The sequence below is a fragment of the Pipistrellus kuhlii genome, unplaced genomic scaffold, assembly GCF_014108245.1.
Source record: "Pipistrellus kuhlii isolate mPipKuh1 unplaced genomic scaffold, mPipKuh1.p scaffold_m20_p_2, whole genome shotgun sequence".
Classification (NCBI taxonomy): domain Eukaryota; kingdom Metazoa; phylum Chordata; class Mammalia; order Chiroptera; family Vespertilionidae; genus Pipistrellus; species Pipistrellus kuhlii.
In genome coordinates, this window is record NW_023425515.1 from 119,709,771 (window position 1) to 119,731,067 (window position 21,297).

Genomic DNA, 21,297 nt, shown 5'->3' on the forward strand with positions numbered 1-21,297 from the left:
ACAAGTGGAAAAATATGCTGTGTTCATGGATTGGTAGAATCAACATCATTAAAATGTCCATACTACCCAAAGCAATCTACAGATTCAATGCAATCCCTATTAAAATACCAACAGCATACTTCACAGAGTTAGAACAAATACTCCAAAAATTTATATGGAATAAAAACAAACCTCAAAGAGCTGCAGCACTCTTAAGAAAAACAAAGTTGGAGGAATCACAATACCAGAATTCAAGTTATACTATACAGCCACTGTAATCAAAACAGCCTGGTACTAGGCACAAAACAGACATATAGGCCAATGGAACAGAACAGGGACCCCAGAAATTGACCCAATCCATTACGCTCAATTGCTATTTGACAAAGAAGGCAAGAGCATACAATGGAGTCAAGACATTTATCTTCAATAAATGGTGTTGGGAAAATTGGACAGATACATGCAAAAAAAAAAAAAAAAGAAAGAAATTAGACCACCAACTTATACCATACACAAGAGTAAACTCAAAATTGACAAAAGACTTAAATGTAAGTTGTGAAACAATAAAAATCCTAGAAGAAGCCTTAGGCAGCAAAATCTCAGACATCTCTCATAGCAATATATTTACAGATACATCTCCTAGGGTAGGGGTGTCGAACTCAATCAGAGAAGGGGCCAAAATCTAAAATCCAGCCTAAATCGCGGGCCGAATGGTTTACTGAACAGTCATAAACTGTCATTGTGATGGAAACGCAGCGGAGTGCAGTGATGACAGCGCGGTGTGGGCCACATTGCAAGGCCTGGCGGGACGGATTTGGCCCGAGGGCCTTGTGTTTGACACATGTGTCCTAGGGCAAAGGAAATTAAGGAGAAAATAAACAAATATACTACATCATAATAAATAGCTTCTGCACAGCAAAAGAAACCATCAACAAACTGAAAAGGGAGCCCACTGTATGGAAGAACATATTTGGCAATGATATATCAGATAAAGGGTTAAATCCAAAATATTATATAAGAAACTTATACAACCTAACAAAAGGAAGACAATCCAATTAAAAAATGGGCCCCCACCACTCCCAGGTCTTGGGAAGGAGGGGCTGATGGAGGAGCTGGGAGCTTAATAGTATTTCTCTGCTACTTAATTTGCTCTTGGGAGCTAAGAGATACAGCCTAACATTCATGCATCTAGATGTTGATCAAAGCAGTTACAGAAGTTCAACTAGATTCACCTTGACAACGAAGATACAGGTTTTAAAACATCTTTCAAAGAAGTTTTAATAATATCAGGGGAAAGATCCCACACAGTATTAAGAAAACAATTTTGTGTACAGTTTGATACCATTTATATAGACTCATACATGGAGACTGAAAAGAACCATTTTAAACAAATACTAGGATTATTCTGTGCTGTATAATTATGGGTAATGCTTCTTTTGTCTTTTTTTCACTAACATTTTATGTTTTCTAAATATCTTCAACTAAAACCCTGAACTATAGAGAGGCAAAAACAATGGCAAGACAAATATGATGCATCCACTCTGATTTTGGGGGACTTTACACCACACCCCATTGGGGGGTGCACATGACACCATCCCCACACCCTCCAGAAGCCGCACTTGCCTCGCCTCTCTATCTGCAGGTAGCCGGTGGAGAGGTACTGCTCCATGTCCTGCTGGAAGGCTTCCTCAAAGAACTTCTGCCGCTCCCTCAGCTTCATTTGCTGCGTGTGTTCCATTTCCAGGACCTTCTGGCTGTGCTCGGCATCCAGTTCCGCTAAGGAAACAATAATCAGGTCAGGTTTGAACAGAAACTGAGATAGGAAGTGGGTATAAATACCTCCTCGCATCTACCCTCTAAGCTGATCGTGTCAAACCCTGGAGAGTGCCCTGACTGCAACACAACCCTCCTCCCTCCAAACCAGCTGCTCTGTTCCTGCCTCCTCTGCTCATGCTGTTCCTCTGCCTGGAATGACCTTCCCATCCACACCTCCCACTCTCCCCAGAAGAGATGTTCATCTTTCAAGACTGACTTCTCAGTTAATCCCTCAACTCAGGTAGCATTTTTGCTCCATCCTGAGGTTGCCGTAACACTGTGAGCAAACTTCTGCAGCTGACATGCATCACAGTACAGCCGGTAAAGACTTGGACTTCCTGGAGAACTGTGACCATGTTATTCATTTTAATAACTTATCACCTCGCTCAGAGCCGGGCACATAGGAAGGACTCAATGTTTCTTAAAGAGCAACAATAAAGCCATTGTGGTCTAGTAGAAAAGGCTTTGCTGTTTATTAACTGTGCAATCTGGCTAGTCAGTTAATCTTTCTGAACCTTACAGTACTCATCCAAAAATTTAGGACAGAAATATTATGAATCCAATATGAATGTGGAACTTAAGTCAAATAATGTGAAAGAATTGTGTAATTAAAATGAGCAGTGATCCTTCAAGGCAGGGCTGAGGAAGAAAACAGATCTCAGCCTGACTGGCATCCGTTTCAGCCTGGGAGGCCCTGAGCAGAGAACCTGGTTGTAACACCAGACCCTGACTTCTGACCTACAGACTATGAGCTAGTTTTGCTGTTTCAAGCTGTGGCTGTAGTGATTCATTCTGCAGCAGAATATGGTATTCCAAATGAACTGTCTACATGAATTCCAGCCCTGCCCAAATCTGACTAGCTGGAGAATGGAAGAAAGAACAACTTGAGTTCTTTACCTTAAACAAATATTGTGCAACACCTACCCTGGGGCAGACACCGTGCTTAGATGAGTTTGGCAGGGAACAAAATTTCAGCTACCTTACTGCCCTGGGATAAACATAGGGCCCCAAACACGGTAAAATAATTTCACCCAAGACACTCTCCCCTCAGGTTCATCTCTGGGGAGTGTCAACAACTTTGGGATATTAGAACTCATACAACTAAAAAAAACAAAACAAAAAACAAACAAAAAACCCAACAAAACAAAATCTAATTAAAATGCATAGAGGACCTGAATAGACTTTTTCCAAATAATACATACAAATGGCCAATAGGTACAAGATAAGATGCTCAACATCACTAATCATCAGGGACATGCAAATCAAAACTATAATGAGATACCACCTCACACCTGTTAGAATGGTTAACAAAAAAAGGCAAGAAATACGTTGGTACGGATGTGGAGAAAAGGGAACGTTTGTACATTCTTGGTGGTACTGTAAATTGGTGCAGCCACTATGGAAAACAATATGAAGGTTCCTCAAAAAATTAAAAATAGATCTACTATATGATCCAGCCACCCCACTTCTGGGTATTGAGCCAAAGGAAATAAAAAAGGGATATTTAAAAGATATCTGTACCCTCATGTTGATTGCATTATTCACAGTAGCCAAGACACAGAGACAGCCTGAGTGTCACTGGATGAATGGATAATGAAGATGTGTTTATGAAAAATGCAGTATAAGTCAGCATGAAGAAGGAAATCCCACCATCAGAGGCAACATGGATGGGTCTTGAGGGCACTTTACTGAGATAAGTCAGACAAAGACAAATATTGTATGATATGACTTATATGTAGAATCTGAAAAATCTACTCTCAGAAACAGAGTAGACTGGTGGTTACCAGGAGCTCGGTGGTGGGGAATGGGGAAGAAGTTGGTCAAAAGGTGCAGAGTTGCAGTTAGAAGATGAGGAAGTCCTGGAGACCTCATGTACAGCACTGTGGTGATGGTCAACAATATTGTGTTATAAAAGACTAGAGGCCCAGTGCAGGAAATAGATGCATTCGGGAGGGTCCCTCGGCTCAGCCTGCACCCTCTCCCAGGCCAGGAGCCCTCGGGGATGTCTAAATGACAGTGGGGAGCAGGCCTAAGCCAGCAGTCAGATATCTTTAGTGCTGCCACGGAGGCAGAAGAGGCTCCCACCACAGCCGATGCTCTTGCCAGCCTGGAGCCTGGCTTCTGGTTGAGCAGTGCTCCCTGACCACCAGGGGGCAGCTCTGCATTGAACGTCTGCTGCTGCTGGTCAGTGTGCATCATAGTAACCAGTTGTTCGGCCATTCAGTCAATTTGCATATTAGCCTTTTATTATTTAGTTTTTCCCAAACTTTTGACATATGTGTTCCCCTTCTATAATTTCCGTAACACTGAGTACCTCTCGTACTCATGAGAACATAGAATTAGGCGCAGCTAAGCACGGTGCAGTACATATCCCCACCAAACTCTGGTGCAACGCGTACCCCCACCAAACTTTTCCGTACCCCTGGGGGTACGCGTACACTTTGGGAAACACTGATTTAGGATAATTATGTGAAGTGATGGAGGTGTTGTTAACTCTACAGTGGTATTTATATTGCAATATATAAATAAAACAAATCAACATGTTGTACACCTTAAACTTATACAATGTTACTTATCGATTATATCTCAATGAACTCTAGGATGCTATCAAGAAATTTTCTTAAACAACAAAAAACACACCATACCAATATGTACAATGATCTACTAGCTCCATATGGCTGCCTTAGTCATTGCTCAACACCCACAAATACTCAACATCACACTTCACAACTCTGAGTTTTATAAAATCCGGTAGGCATGATGTATCTTAAAAACTCAATAATGGAGTATATTTTTATACCAAACTGGTTACAGTATCCAATACTTAGAATATTCTGGGCATTCTTTCATTGTAAACTGCATATATGCAAGAAATACAAATTTATCATTAACCAAAGCAACACAAACAGGAAAGTAAATCTTCCCAAGGACATATAATCCTATAAAAGACTAATATGCAAATAGACCAAACAATGGAACAACCAGAACAACTGAACACAGGTTGCTATGATATGTGCTGACCACCAGGGAACATGTGCAAAACATGGTGGGTGTCGGGCACGGCGAGATGGTGGAGCAGGTGAGGCGCCAGACCAAGGTGGGGTGGTGGTTGCTGTCATTGGGGTGAGCCTCTAGTGGTTATTGAAAGCTCTTTGCTCACACAAATTGTGGTTCTGCCTGGCACTTGCACCTACTGTCACTACCACTCACACCCACTGCCAGCACTGGCCCTGCTTGCACCTGCAGCCTGGTCCCAATCACTCGATGCCATCAGTGGGTGCAAGCGGAGGCTGCTGGCCCTGATCGCCACCAAGGGCTTCTCCACCTCCCCCTGCTCCTGAGGGGCAATCAGAGGCAGCAGCTGCCGTTCACACCTGCTGATAGCGCCGGCCCCACTTGCACCCACTGCTGGTACCAGCCCCAATTGCTATGCGCCACCAGTGGGTGCGAGCAGGGCTGCCGGCAGACTGGAGACTGGGGGCTATGGAGGGAGGGGCCAGTCAGGAGGCGGAGGGTAGGCCAAGAACCACCCCTGTGCCCACCGTAGCCTCGTGGCCCACAGTTCCTTCGAAGGTGCACGAATTTGTGTACTGGGCTCCTAGTTCTATGTATAATATTGATAATGTGCATTCTGTATTTGCACATCATCCTAACTTACACATGTACCTCACATCTTTAATATATATATACATTTTTTTATTATTATTATTATTTTATTTTTTATTTTTTTACAGTGAGGAACGGAGAGGGAGAGAGAGCTAGAAACATCGATGAGAGAGAAACATCGACCAGTTTCCTCCTACACACCCCCCCCACTGGGGATGTGCCCACAACCCAGATACATGGCCTTGACCGGAATCAAACCTGGGACCTTTCAATCCGCAGGCCGATGCTCTATCCACTGAGCCAAACTGGTTTCGGCAACCTCACATCTTTGTTTACAGGGAGATGTAACCTGAAAAGATCACAGGTTCTGAATCAGTCAGTCGGGCTGGGGTCTTATTCCTTTTAGCAGGTGCTTCTGTGCCTCACATCACAGCCCTCCCTCAGCCCACCTCTGATTTCAGCTGCAACTCTGGAAGGCAGCTCTGTGGGATCTCCTTCGTATGCCCATAGGCCCCACCTCAAGGCCATGCCTGTGACTTTCTGGGTGGAGTATTCTCCGTATCCCGGAACGGACAAGCTAGCATAACACGTTCTGGGGAATGAAGGTGGCTTTCACCCGAAGGCTGACAGAAGTCCGTGTACCACAGCCCCATCTCCCATCCTTTGGTGGGTGACTCTAGAAGCCAGCTGAACACGCCTCACAGCTCCTAGTGGAGCTGCAGACCCTTGGCTGCGGCAGCAACTTGAATAATCCACCCCTTTATTAACTTTTCTTCCTTGCTTGCTCTCTCTGCTCTCTCACTCCTGCTTCCTGGCATCACCTCCCAAACAAACTTCCTGCAGCAAAACCCTCATCTCAAACCCTGCTTCCAGAGAAACCTCCAGGCCAGGACACCTATTACTAGCTGGAATTAACTTAATCTCTCTGTGTCTCCACTTCCTCCTCAGCAGAAGAAAGGTAAGAAGACCCATTTCATAAGGTTGTTGGCAGAATTACATGAGGTAACACATATGAATCGCCAGACATGCGGCACTGACCATAGCTGACAGCTAATGTTAATACCTGCACTATTTAAAACAGCAGATTCTTAAAAAGGAAATGATATGAATGAAACATTACCAGGAACCAGACACTTCAGAGCTAGTCACCTCTCAGTGCCCTTAATAAATCTGCAGGGAATTCAGAGTGCTCTCCCAAGAGTAGAAAGAAGAGGACTGAAGAGGAGACTTTCCCTTTGTCTCCCTTCAGCCGGCAGCCTACCTGTTCCAGCCCCACGTGCAGCGAACAGACAGCCCAGAAGCAGATTAGGGATGCTTCAAACACTTCACACAAAGGCCAACTAGCCTTTTAAAAGACAATTACCAAATAAGCAGCTCCAAAACAAAGATCAATGTAGAACGCATCAAAGCGATTTTCATGAAAGACTATGCTGTTTGAATTGAATTAAGATTTTCTATAAAGGTATACTTATGTAACTTGGAAACTTTCATTCTTCTCAAGACTTCTGCTTCAGTTCAGTTCTCTCATGTTTTTGTTTTTTGTTTTTGGGGAGCGAGATCACTTTATTCCCCGTCTGGGTCTGGACAGACGCTGCCCAAGTGGGCGGGGCAGGAGGGGCAGGAGGGACTGGGGCCTGCTATGGACAATAAAGGTGTCCTCAGCGGATGTGGGCCATGTCACTGAGGAAGGGTGTCTTCGTGCAGCCTGTGCAGAGCTGGTCCACCAGGAGTGGCGCCTCCTGCTGTGGGGGCAGATAGCACGGTACAAGGTGAAGTCTACACAGCAGTTGAGCAGGCAGCTGAGGAAGGCCATGTAAGGTCAGAGAAGTGCATGAGGTGCCCTGAAGTAGCTGGGGTTGTGGAAGGTGCTATTCCCAAATGTGGCTGTTTCTTGGTGAAAACTGGGCTGGTGATTCCAGGACAAACAGCAGAATTAAAACGTCCTCATGCAGGCATGTGGCGGAGGGTGAATCTTCCCGGCTGCTGAGCAGGACAGTAATTCCGCCTTTGCTGTGTGCTCTTCCTCCGAGGCCCGATTTGGAGCTGGCGTGTGACTGCTCACCGTCAGACTCACTCCGTGGCAGCGCTGAGGTGCCAGGAGCCCTGAAACAGTGTGTGCCCACACAGGGCAATCGAAGTATTTCAAACAAGTGTGTAAAGTGTTTTAAAACTTAAAACAATTGTTTTCTTCCTTTTAAAAAAATGTTATTTTAAGTTTCCTAATCCGAACCTCCCCTTTTGTGAGGTTGAGACATGATTAGAGTTCATTCCCACACTGAAAACTTAACATAAAAAACCATAGGACTGGCTGAGGTCAGAATCGGGCAGGCCCAGTGACTCCTGGCCCACCACCTTAGAGTGGAAGACCCAGTCCTGCTCCAATTTAAAATGAGTTACAGAGGGTAACATTTGGGAATAGCAAAATGATGAAAGGACATCTGAGAGAATATTTCAAATCTACAGAGTGAGTAGCATGTGAATTTAGAATGACTCCAGAAAAATACAAATTATGGACATCTTCCACAAGGAAAAATGATGCCTTGTTTGCATTTATGATGTCATTTATTATACTGGAGAAAGCAAAACAAATACAAAAATTCATACAACTGCAAAACACAGCCTTAAGATTAAAAAGAAAAAAAAAAAGAAAGAATTGCAGTTTTTCTACCAGGAGTCAGGTGTAATCATTTAATTCCATTATCAACCCAGGTCTGTTTCTCTTTTATTTGAACTCCAGATCATTGCTCAAGTCTTATCTGACTGCAACTTCCACTTTAGCAACCACTACCAATTTCAAATGGATAAATTACTCAAAGCAACAACAAAATCCCATTACCAGTGAAGATGGCATAATCAATTCTCAATTATAAATTTTAATGGGGCATAAAGGTTCCATAAAATATATGAAATACTTTTTCAAATCCATCATGCTCATTTTAGGAACCATTTCAACATATTCCACAGCTACTAGGTGTACCGTTTAATAATGGCAGATTTTATAATCAAAGAAAACAATGATTTCAAGAGAAGCATCTAAAGTGCTTTATTCAAAGTAATGTCTATCGCTAGCTACACATTTTCCCATCTTTCAGGTAATTTGTGGATACTGTCTCAATAGAACTTTTCTTGTTTTGAGGCAAACCATTCAGAGACCCAGTTTTCCACTTCTTCATGTTTTGAAGCGCTGCTCAGAAAGTACGTGTGCCATCTATCGGAATAAGAGGTAACCTGAAGGAGCAAGGTCTGGTGAATACAGCGGGTGGGTTAATATTTCCCAGGCAAGATCTGTTAATATGTCTGTTTTTTGTTTTTTTAAAATATATTTTATTGATTTTTTACAGAGAGGAAGAGAGAGAGATAGAGAGTTAGAAACAATGATGAGAGAGAATCACCGATCTGCCACCTCTTGAACACCCCCTACTGGGGACGTGCCCGCAACCAAGGTATATGCCCTTGACCAGAATCGAACCCAAGACCTTTCAATCTGCAGACCGACGCTCTATCCACTGAGCCAAACCGTTTCGGCTATGTCTAACTGGTTTTGATGGTGCATCATCATGAAGCAAAATTACTTTGCCGTGTCTTCTGGAATATTCTGGTCATTTCACAATCAAAGCATTGTCAAATTAATTATTTGTTGTTGGTAGTGATCAGTATTAACTGTTTCACCTGGTTTTAGAAGCTCATAATACACCACACCTTTCTGAGCCCACCAAATGCAGAGCATTGTCTTCTTTCCGAAGTAATTTGGCCTTGCAGTCAATGTTGTTGGTTGACCTGGATCAACCCATGATTTTGTGCATTTGGGATTCTCAAAATAAATCCACTTTTCATCACCAGTCACAATTCAATGCAAAAAAGATTTTCTTTCATGCCGTTGAAGCAACATTTTACTGATGCCTTTTCGGTTTTCCATTTGTCTTTCGTTCAGTTGATGTGGCACCCATTTTCCTTCAGTTAAAATCTTTCCTATGGCTTGTAAATGATCGGAAGTTGTTTGCTGAGCAACATTTAATCTTTCTGCAAGTTCTTTTTGAGTTTGACATGCATCTTCATTCAATAATGTGCTTGTAATTATTGGTCTTCAAACTTTTTGGCTGACCTGGACATTCCTTGTCCTTCACATCAAAATCATCACTTTTAAAGCATTTAAACCAGCATTCACAAGTATCTTGAGATGGAGCATGTTCACCATAAGCTTTCCTAAGTATAAGATAAATTTTTCTTCAAAATAAAGTAATGAATTAAAACTTCCCACAAGTGCTCTTTTTTTTTTTTTTTTGGCATGAAATTCAATATTTTTAAGTGTAAAAATATTTATGATATTAACACCTTCAGCAAATTTGACATATGAAGTTTTGAAGCTTGTTGTCAATACAAGAAAATAGCATACATATCAAATCGTATATATATCAACATATGTGTAAGTCCATCTATTGAAAAAAATCTGCATGTCAACCGGTTCACCTAGTAAACCTTGAACACCACTGCTCTGCCAAACAGCGAAAGCCAGTGAGGTGCTGGGCCTGAGAATGGTCCCGCAGCTGCAGGGAGGAAGGGCACAGGTGATGTGAGGACAACCAGGATAACCCTCTCTAGTAAAAGAGTTACTGAGAACTTCTTCAATGTTAAAAGAAAAACAGTAAAATTTAAATATGAGTTAAGAAAAATTTTGGTAATCTTTACATAATATTAACGATTAAGAGAATTTTTCATCCAAGATAAATAACAGACTAAAAATAAATTTAAAACCTATGATTCAAATATTTAGAGTTCAGATGTTTTTATACTGTTGGAGAATAGGAGAGTATGAATTTTGTGATACTAAGATACAGATGCCACAATCAAGGCAGAAATGTGAAATCTCTGAAAATTTCTAAACAAATTTCTAAATACAAATAGTAAGCAAATACTTTCCAAAGTGTTTTTGATAAAAACTTAACTGCTAACGGGCTGTCGAACTACAGGACCTAAAAAAGACAATACTAAAATCTGTCAGTGTTCAGAACTTTTAAAAGTCCTCTGAAATCACCAAAAATAGATGACCACAACTAACATTTGGGTGTACATACATCAGGTTTTCTTTTTTCTGTGAACTAGATAAAATAATTATATTCAATATTTTTTTGTACCACTGAAAAAATTGCTTTATTTTTAACTTTTTTCTTTGAAACAATGATAGGTTCAGAGGATGTTGTAAAAAAAAAAAAAAATGTATAGGGTAGTCCTGTCCATCTACCCTGAACTTCCGCAATGTTATGTATAAACAAGATGGTACAATATTAAACTCCAAACTATTGTCACTATGCACTGCACAACGCTTAGTCAGACTTCACTAGTCACACATGCACTGTGTGTGTTTGGGGGCCAAGCAAGGGAGCCCTATGATGTTTTATGTACAGTCTTGTGTAAAAACCACAATCAAGACATTCAACTGTACTATCTTAGTTGCCCAGGTCACCTTCTTGTAACCATACCCTCTTTTCCCTAACTACTAATCTGTTCTTCAAACCTATAATTACTAGAGGCCTGGTGCACAAAATGTGTGCACTTGAGGCGGGGTGGATGGAGGGTCCCTCAGCCCAGCCTGCACCCTCTCGCAGACATGCTTAGTGCTGCCACAGAGGCGGGAAATGCTCCCACCACTACAACTGCACTCACCAGCCATGAGCACTGTGGGAACGCACTGACCACCAGAGGGGCAGCTCTTGTGTTGTCTGCCCCGTGGTGGTCAATGCACATCATAGCAAACAGTTCCGCTGTTCAGTAGATTTGCATATTGACCTTTTATTATCTAGGATGTTATTTCACACATTTTACATACATGGAATCATGAAGTATATACCCTTTCATTTTTTTCACTCAGCAAAATTTCCTTGAGGGTCATCCAAGTTGTTGTATGCACTGATAATTTGTTCCTTTTTCTTGCTGAACAGAATTTCATGGTAATTAGGGGTGTCGAACTCAATGAGAGAAGGGGCCAAAATCTAAAATCCAGCCTAAATCGCAGGCCGAATGGTTTACTGAACAGTCATAAACTGTCATTGTGATGGAAACGCAGCGGAATGTAGTGATGACAGCGCGGTGCGGGCCACATTGCAAGGCCTGGCGGGACGGATTTGGCCCGTGGGCCTTGTGTTTGACACATGTGGATCACAGTTTAACCATTCACTCACTGAATTCATTAATTCACTATTGACTATTATGAATAAACTTGCTATGAACATTAGTATATTAGTTCCTGAATGAAAATAAGTCCCTTCTCTTAGACAAATGTTTAGGAATGTAATTCCTGGGTCATATGATAAGTGCATTGTTTGGTTTGGGAAGGAACTGCCAAACTTTCTCGGAGTGGCTGTCCATTTCCCATCCCCATCACCATGCCTGTCTGGGTGCCACCACTCTGCCAGCACCTGGTGAGACTTACTAACTGTAATGCAAGCAATCTGGTACCTGTCTCCCTTCTTTTCCCCAGAGTGTGTGTCTGTTAGAAACAAGTTTCAACTTCCTCTGATTTTTAAAAATTATCGCTTCTTTTCTTACGGTACTTTTAGTTCCTGAGATATTTCTCTTTTTCCCCCCATAACTTTACTTTTCTTTACATTTGGATATAGTAAAACATTTAATTTAAAAAATTCTATTCAGGAACTGAGGACTTGTTAGACAATGAAAAAATTTACAATGCAACAAGACTTCCTTCATTTTAAAACCACCAATTCTGCACTTTTACTATCGATATATTTAACAGCTATGTTTTATTTCTGCCTTAAATTGGTTTTCAAAATAATACAAACAACCATTTTTAAAGTCTATCCAACCTCCTGCTCGCACCTTAAAAAATAAATACAAGCTGTCTCAGATTGGATAAAAAAGACACACTAAAATATTTTTCTAGAACAGGAGTTTTTAAACATGGATTTTTAAATTATCAGCTTCTGTGCCCTATGATTCTACAGTTTTTACAGGTTTTCTACTTAGCTTTCATGAATAATTACTCTCTATGACAGACTTACAATTACTTTATACCATATATTATTTCAATGAGTATTCTCAAGTATTATAAAGCCCTATTCCTCGGAATTGGTATTTCAAAAATTAATCCTCCTGAGCATGCTAAAATAAACACATTTTTAAAAAGAAAGTGAAATGACTTTTTACAGAAGTTTTCTTCACCCTCATCCAACACACATACATGCACACACACAAATACCCTTACACACACTTATCAAGAACCAAGTGGTACTTATTTTATTTCTTTACATGCAACTAAGAAAGGATGGTCCTTTCCTAAAGTGCGGTGGTTTAGAATAATGGCAGGCAGTCAGAAGAAATAACTTTTAGACAACAAAGCCCTCACGGCGACTCCTCAGGAGACATCACTAAGTTCTGAGCAGCTACTGAACAGCTGTTTCCTACACCCAGGTCACAGGAAACAAACACTATTCTAGTATCTAAACTTCTGGAACACTTTCAAAATTTCTGTCAATTACCCTGAAGGAAATGACCATTATCTAGAAGAACATTAGCATATTGATGCTGCAGAAAGACAATGTGTACAAGGTCTGCTGAAGAGAGTAAGACAGAAATGCTCAGCTGTACCTTATCTTTTCTGGGAGGGACAAGCAGCCCAGATGAGCTGTGTGGCTGTGAGTCTCTAGCCTCGGATGCCCAGTTAAGGGGGAAGGGAAGGGAGTTTGATGATATCCATAAGAAGATCACGTCCAATTCTTAAATACTACATTTCTATTTGTATTAACTTTTCATTGAGGAAGGAAGAGGTAATCCCAAATCCTGTCTATGCTTTGGTAAAATTATATGAAAATCAAATTAGCAGTAAGGAATTTAGGACCTTTTGAATTTGACAGTGATATTTAAAAAAAAATTTAAATGTAACTATTAACAAAAACCTTAAGGTATTTTTGTATTCCTTTTCCTGGTCATCTTATTGCTTGAAGAATGATTAGCTTAAGATTAATGGATAAGTCAGAAATGTACTCAATCAGTGGACAGAAGTTTCATGATCTACGAACCTGTTCAAGGCTAAAGGTGGGAAGTTGGCGGCAGAGCTTAGTGGCCTTGAATGAGTTCAGGTAGCATGGAGACTGCTGTACTTCCTGCAGGGATCGACAGATAACTAAATGAATAGGATGAGTCACATAGGTCAAGGAGTGGTTCAACTGCATCTGAATGTGCTATTCTGTGATATGATATTATGAAGTGTTATTTCATGTTACCTCATGTTTTGGGTGGTTTCCTTTTTTTTTCTTCTTTTTTTTTCTTTCCTATAGGACTAAAAAATTCCAGTCTAGAAGCTCTGTGTTGTGGATATTTAGACAATAGCCAGTTTCCTAAAAGTTTTACGTCACATCTGAAAGTTTCCAGAATTTTACTTAGGATTCTGTGACCTACTCAATAACAATTATTTGGAAGGGGAAGAAGAGAAGAAGTTTAGATCTCTATAAGAATCCTTCTAGCCGGGACCAGTTTGGCTCAATGGATAGAGCGTCGGCTTGGGGACTGAAGGGTCCCGGGTTTGATTCCGGTCAAGGGCATGTACCTTGGTTGCAGGCATATCCCCAGTAGGGGGTGTGCAAGAGGCAGCTGATCGATGACTCTCTCTCATTGATGTTTCTAACTCTCTATCTCTCTCCCTTCCTCTCTGTATAAAATCAATAAAAAATATATTAAAAAAAAAAAAGAATCCTTCTAAACTCCCAAGATATATTTTTTTAATACTGCATGAAAGATTCTGGAAAATCAGTATAAACCTGCTATTAAAGAATTAATTCAAAGGGGTTATAAATAAAGAAAGTAGGTCAGTGGTCTCAGCCTTCAGTGGCATCAAAATCACCTCAAGGGCTGATGAGCATAGACTGCTGGGCCGCATGCCCAGAATACCTGGTTCAGTGATGCGGGGACAGAGGCCTTGCATTTCTAACCAACTCCCAGGTGACTCCGATGCTACAGGGTACGAAGATCAGACTAAGAACTACTGCTTGAGATGAACTGTGTGCACCCACTTCAAATTTTTACTTTGTACAAATATTTGTACAATGAAAAAATGAAAGAAATTTAAGATGGAGAAGCTGGCACAATTCACAGAAATGACAGAAATGGCCTTTCCTTAATTCTTTTAAAAATATCTACAAAATCATCTAAAAAGGAATATCTTCAGCAACAACGAAATGCATAATATCAAACAAGCAGGACCTATGGTCATCATTACTGATGAGACAAGCACCCCAGAGTTCCCTCCACAGCAACTCTATCCCATTCTGTGGAACCCCTTAAGTCCCCGCTCAGTGGCTTGGTGGCTTCATACAGCAGGAGACCAAAACAAGGTGACCAGATCTATTTTTTTTTTTTTTTAGTCCTAAACCCAGCTCTAACCACGATATGTTCTCATCCTTTCCATATCCAGAAACAACATAAACAGGTTTTCCAACAATTTTATATTATTTACATGTAGTTAGACATTCATGTAAACAATATAAAGTTACATTTGTAGTTAAACTAATAGATAAAAATCTGGAATATAAAACCCAAGGGAAAAAAGTAAACATACCCAAAGTGAGATACGAGAGAGGGTATTCCAATACAGATGCAAAAGAGATAGAAAAATGTGATGAATAATGGAGTTCAGAATATGCCACTCCAAAATATGGCACCCTGGCATACTGAAGATTTTAAGCTGAAGGAATCTGAGAAAATGACAGAATCAAGAAGGTTACTCCTACCTTCCTGCCACCTTTCTCCCCTGAAACGGGGATCCTCATGCCCGAAGGAGAGAAGCATCTTTACCCCAAGACAAAGGGACTCAAAGAAGAATTCGAGCACAGGGGCCTTAAGTCTCCACTCACCAACCTCACCCTGTTTTCTACACTCACCTTATACCCCTTCCCCTGTTGCATCCTCCACCACTGTGCATTCCCCATCCAACCTTGCATAACAATACCCAGGCCTGTTTCCTCACGTCTTCGTTTCCTTAGGAAGGCCTTCATGTCACACAAACTTATATTACATAAATATATGTATGCTTTTGTCCTGTTAATTTGTCTTTGTCAGTTCAATTTTTAGACCCAGCCAGGGACCCTAAGATGACGGAGGATAACTCTGCCCAAATATATGCTAACACACTTTGAAATACCAATAAAATAAATAATGTGAATCAAAATTATACATACTATAAAAATGAACAAAAAAACTGAAATTGTTAAATATAAAAATGTGATAAAAACACTGAAATTCTTTTCAATTTTTCAAAGACCCTGGGATATGGAAAAGAATGATACAGGTACTCCTGATCTCACAACTTTGATCATATATTTTTTTAAAAGGTAGAAGAAAGAATAGCCTAGCCTTACTAGATATTAAAACACTTCATAAAATAATAATTAAAAGATCATGGAAAACAAGAAGAGATGGGTAGATCACTAAAATGAAATATCCCCCAAACAGACTCAACCATATGTTAAACCAAAAGGAAAAATCAGAACAAATGAGAAAGTAAAATAATCTGTAATAAATGATATTATAAAAACTGGCCAATTATAAATAAATTTAAAGGCATACCAGATGAATTAAATAATTGAGCATAAAAAATAAAATATGAATAAATTAAAAAAAACAAATTAAATCTTTAAAATTACCAACAAAAGCATCTTCCACACTATTAAAAGATTATCAAAGATCAACAGATCTTACGGAACACAAACACTAATCTTGCACATTTAAAAAAATACAATGGAATGGGAAATGAGAGATTAAAAAAAATAGTTACCACAAGTGGCAAAACTGTTGGAAAAATTTAAGACTCCAATAATATTCTTTCTATAGAAAAAAGACAACAACCAGATAATTCACAGAAAAGAAAAAAATGTTCAGCCCTATATGTTACCAAAAATGAAGTAACATTTTTGGTCAATTGTATATTGGCCAATATATAAACAATACTAACAGTAAGGTGAGATAGTCAACTAGTGATTGTATAATTTGTCAAAAGACCCTTGGAAAGTAATTTGATATCATGTATCAAAATGCACTAAAAAATCCATATACTTTTACCTAATACTGCCTCTTCTCCACAAATGTGCTAATTACATAATCTAAGAAAAAAGAGTTATCTACATAAATAAGCTCATTCTGCATTAAATGACGCATCCATTTGATGAACCATCATATAGCTATCAATAAATATGACAAAGATATTTATGATAGTAAGTGAAAGAAGAATAAAAAGAAGAGCTAGTAAGCACTCCTGAAAATATAATTTCATTAATACAGTAAGATTGTGGATGGCGCCAGGACCAGTTTGGCTCAGTGGATAGAGCGTCGGCCTGCGGACTAAAAGGTCCCGGGTTCGATTCCGGTCAAGGGCATGTACCTTGGTTGCGGGCACATCCCCAGTGGGGGGTGTGCAAGAGGCAGCTGGTCGATGTTTCTCTCTCATCGACATTTCTAGCTCTCTGTCCCTCTCAATTCCTTTCTGTGTAAAATCAATAAAATATATTAAAAAAAAGAAAAAAAAAGATCGTGGATGGTTGTTAGCTTTCAATGGTATAACTTTTTTGTAATATGGCTTTTGAATTAAAAATTCAAATAAGCAGATAATTCTATAAATACACAAAATATTCCCTAATAACCATAAGGTGTATTTTGACATATTGAACACTTTCCAGGTTTCAGTGATGTTACAAACTTAATTAATTCATTACTTAAAAACATTCAATGTATGAATGTATTTCTCTATTCTTATGTGATACCATTCATGCATTTAATTTATTCAGTACATTTAATAAGCATGCTTACTATGTGCTTATAATTCCTTATTGCTCATTTGTTCACAACCTAAAATACCACTTTAATGTAGCAATACTATAGTAAAATTTATGATTAACAGAAATTTTTATTAGTAAAAATTTTTGAGCTTCACCAGTTTAATAGTTAATCAAATGATAACCTAAGGCATTAAAATATTTTAAAAGATTCTGAATTATTAGAAATTTTTATAAGACGTTCTACTGCTTTGAAAATTGGTAATTTTTGACAGACTAAATGGTAGATAAAAAGGTTTGTATTAACCAAAAACTTCCTATCCTTGGAAATCTAGCATGCTTGTTATGAAACATTTTAAAAAGATTTAGAAAAGCTCCACCTGCTATGGATTCATGGCTGTTAAAAAATCTGTTCATGGGTTAAGATAGATTACCCCCTAGGTTTGTATCAATATCTTTTATTCCTAAATTCTAAACCCAAGACCTAACAAGTTCTTCCAAGATCTAACATTTGGAAGAAGGAATTACTTTTTTTTTTTTTTTTTTTTTTTTTTTTTGTCAACACAAAACATAAGGATACAATAACCAAAAGCATCCCGTTGGTCCTAACATTTGGAATTCAGTACAATAGTGGTGTCAATGGAACTTGCTCAGTAAGACACTTCTCAGCTCTACCAGTGACTTAGACTGGCTCCTATTTTATAAAAGAATTTTGAAACATTTCAAAAAGCTAAAGTCACATGATTTCTAGAGAGTTGGAGTAGGAGGAAAAAAAAGAAAGAAGGTAATAACATCTAAAAATCTAAAAATGAGGCAATGTATAGTTATATTTTAAAAAACAATAACAACTCGTAGTGATTGGGCCTCGTGTTGAAGCCTTTAGAGTATGATGTGTTTTGTTTTTTAATCCTGAGAAAAACATGGATACTACGTTTAGATTTTCACTAATTATTAAAAATTTATATTTCTGACTCTTATTCAGGAACAAGCAACCAAATGTGAACTAAGGCAATCCTCTGAGATTACTCTATCGGAGTTGGGGAAAAGCTTTGGTGCTTTCTCCTGAGTCAGATAAAAAATAAAATGCAGTCAGAGATAATACCACTTACAATTTATGTTTGACCCCAAAGAATGTGTCAAAGGACTGTATCTGAAAGTCTATAACTTAAACATTTCTACCTGAATGAAATGACTTTTTTCTTTTTAAAAGGAATCTGAATAAAAGTCCAGAAACATGCAGCTGGGTGTGGATGGGACACATCCTAGCACCCACCCTGCTCCCTCTGGCGCCCTGGCTCCCTTGGGCCTCCTCTTGGAGCTAACTGTCCTGCCCGCAGTAGGTGGTATTACATAACCCCCACCCCCACCCCCAGCATTTTATACTCAGCTGGCTGTCCACTAAGCTCTGTGAAAAGTTTTTACAGGATAAGACCCTTCCAGCTCCTCAGAGCCAAGATTCTGTGTTTTGAGGTTTACTATTTCCCTGAAACATCTGCATTTTATTAGGACACTACAGAATCCAAAAGCCTTTAAAGCTCAAGAAATAAAGCTAAGTGAGGAATTGCTCTCTTAATCACTTTGGGCAGGGGCTCAAAATGGGGCTTTGCCAATTCAATTTCTACTTCAAGAACTGTTCCTGTCTGAAGTGAGAGAACTTAAGTGCTGGGGCAGGCAGTTCCATGAGATCCCTCCGTGGAATGCTCAGAAATCAAAATCATGTTTAGTTTAAGAATATACATTAACATAATGATTTTCAGTGTTAATAAAATAACTTCAGATGTTAGATTTCTTTAGACTTTAAGAACACTCAATACCCAAAACCACCACTTTTAAAGATGTTTGTTTTGCCCTAACTGGTTTGGCTCAGTGAATACATCGTTGGCCTGTGGACTGGAGGGTCCCAGGTTCGATTCCGGTCAAGGGCATGTACCTTGGTTGCAGGCAAATCCCCAGTGGGGGGTGTGCAGGAGGCAGCTGATAGATGTTTCTCTCTCATTGATGTTTCTGACTCTTTATCCCTCTCCTTTCCTCTCTGTAAAAAATCAATAAAATATATTAAAAAGATATTTTAAAAAGATGTTTGTTTTTTACTTATGTTGCCATGATTTCAAATTAAGTAGTCCAAAATTACAATATAAAACAATGGTTTCAAACCTATTCAAGTTTAAGGGTTGGTGTACTTTTATTGACACTTTACTGAGAAAATATACATGACAAAAATCTATTATGAACTCAATAGCACTTTCAAAAATGTTTTTATTGATTTTGAGAGAGAGAGGGAGGGAGAGAGAGACAGAAACATCAATGAGAGAGAAACATCGACCAGCTGCCCCCTTCACACCCCACAATGGTACCAAGCCCAAAACCTGGGCATATTCTCTGACCGGGAATCAAACAGGCGAGCTCTTGGTTCATAGGTCAAGGTACAACCACTGACACTGGCCAGACATCAGTAGCACTTTTAAAATGACTCTGAAATTTATTTCTCTTAATAGTTACACACATTTAAAATAAAATACTGCATATATTTTTAATACAGACTATTTCTTTCTCACATAAGACACAGAGCTCAACATGCTTTTGGATGCAAAGGCCTCTCGTTATAAATGTCTTTATGCCACAAGTTGGAAATACTGTCTTTAAAATGTTCAGTGACAGTCAAATCTCAGCATGTTTGAAATCTGATATTTGCTGGAAATCTCATTATTTCCAAAAAATATTTTAGAAATGGAAAATATTTTGAGAAATGAAGGCTTATAATGAGTGGCTTATGAATAAAATAGTAGTATGAATGGCTGCCTTGGTCCCCTCCCTCCTTCCACCACAAGTCTCTCCTCACATCCTGGTAATTAATGAAATGAGGATGAGACGGTCTCTGAGCAGATCCACAGTCCGGAAGCGATAAAGGGGCTGCATGAAAAAGGAACTAACATGGGAATGTCAGTATGTGGGGCGGCATGCTGAGTATCCTGAATATTCTCTCTTCGCTTTGTACTACTTCCTAAAATTTCACCAGTTAGAGATTTATATGTTTTAACATATCCCTTTTAAGCAATTAGAATACTCTATTTGGGAGATTTGGGAAAAATTTTCACATTCAAAATTTAATGTGAATTAGTTTATTATTTTCTCACTAATACTTCTCTCAGATTAATGCTGTAGACATGTGTCAAACACAAGGCCCGCGGGCCAAATCCGTCCCGCCAGGCCTTGCAATGTGGCCCACACCGCGCTGTCATCACTGCACTCCGCTGCGTTTCCATCACAATGACAGTTTATGACTGTTCAGTAAACCATTCGGCCCGCGATTTAGGCTGGATTTTAGATTTTGGCCCCTTCTCTGATTGAGTTTGACACCCCTATTAGAGATTTGGGTGAAAATAGTTAGACAGATGATTTAGGCAGGCGTCCTCAAACTTTTTAAAGTGGGGGCCAGATCACGGTCCCTCAGAGAGCTGGAGGGCCGGACTGTATGAACTACTAATTCCTACTGTAACACCTCGGCTGCGCTCACTGCCCAAAAAACCTGGCGGGCTGGATCAGACTCCTCTGTGGGCCGCATGTGGCCCGCGGGCAGTAGTTTGAAGACGCCTGATTTAGAGAAAGGAGCAGTGGGAAGGGAGGTGGCAACTGTGGGAGAGGAGGGGCTCAGCAGAGATCTGGCCATGAAGGTGTAATGCCTGGCAGAAAGAGGGACCACAAATGAAAAAGACAAGAGAAATACCCTATTCTTGATTCAAAATTGTGCCCATAGATTTTTTTTTTTTTTTAATTCTCTGCTCTTCCTGTTTTCTCTGGCTCTTCAACTACATTATGGGCAGTGAAGATATTTATAAGAACAGCTTAGAAACCAAACCACCATTCAGGAATTTTCCCTAAAAAACTGCTTTCCCAGTTACAAATGACAAACATCATCATAAGGTACCTCATACAAACCAAGCTCTCTTCCCATGCCCCGCCTTTGTGGGTGTGCTTGCCCTTTGCTCATAGACTTGCACTCAGTGAACATCTGTGCATCCTCCAGGTCTCAGCTCAACTGTCCATCCTCCTGACAAATGCAGGGAGTTTTAGGCTCTCTTTCCTCCATGCTCCCACTGTAACACATACATCGGCACAGCGCCACATG

The 21,297-nt window shown here is 39.7% G+C and overlaps 1 protein-coding gene across 4 annotated transcripts in view; it reads right to left on the reverse strand.

Annotated features, from left to right (window-relative positions):
• The window catches only part of DTNBP1 (dystrobrevin binding protein 1), a 145,685-nt gene that overhangs the window by 15,567 nt on the left and 108,821 nt on the right, over positions 1-21,297 (reverse strand). For 3 of the 4 annotated variants that reach the window (XM_036448076.2, XM_036448075.2, XM_036448079.2), the window contains exon 8: positions 1,600-1,752. The exons of the other annotated variant lie outside the window; for it this stretch is intronic. In XM_036448076.2, the coding sequence (XP_036303969.1) occupies positions 1,600-1,752 (153 nt within the window). The remainder of the gene's footprint in view (positions 1-1,599; positions 1,753-21,297) is intronic. 4 annotated transcript variants of the gene reach the window in all.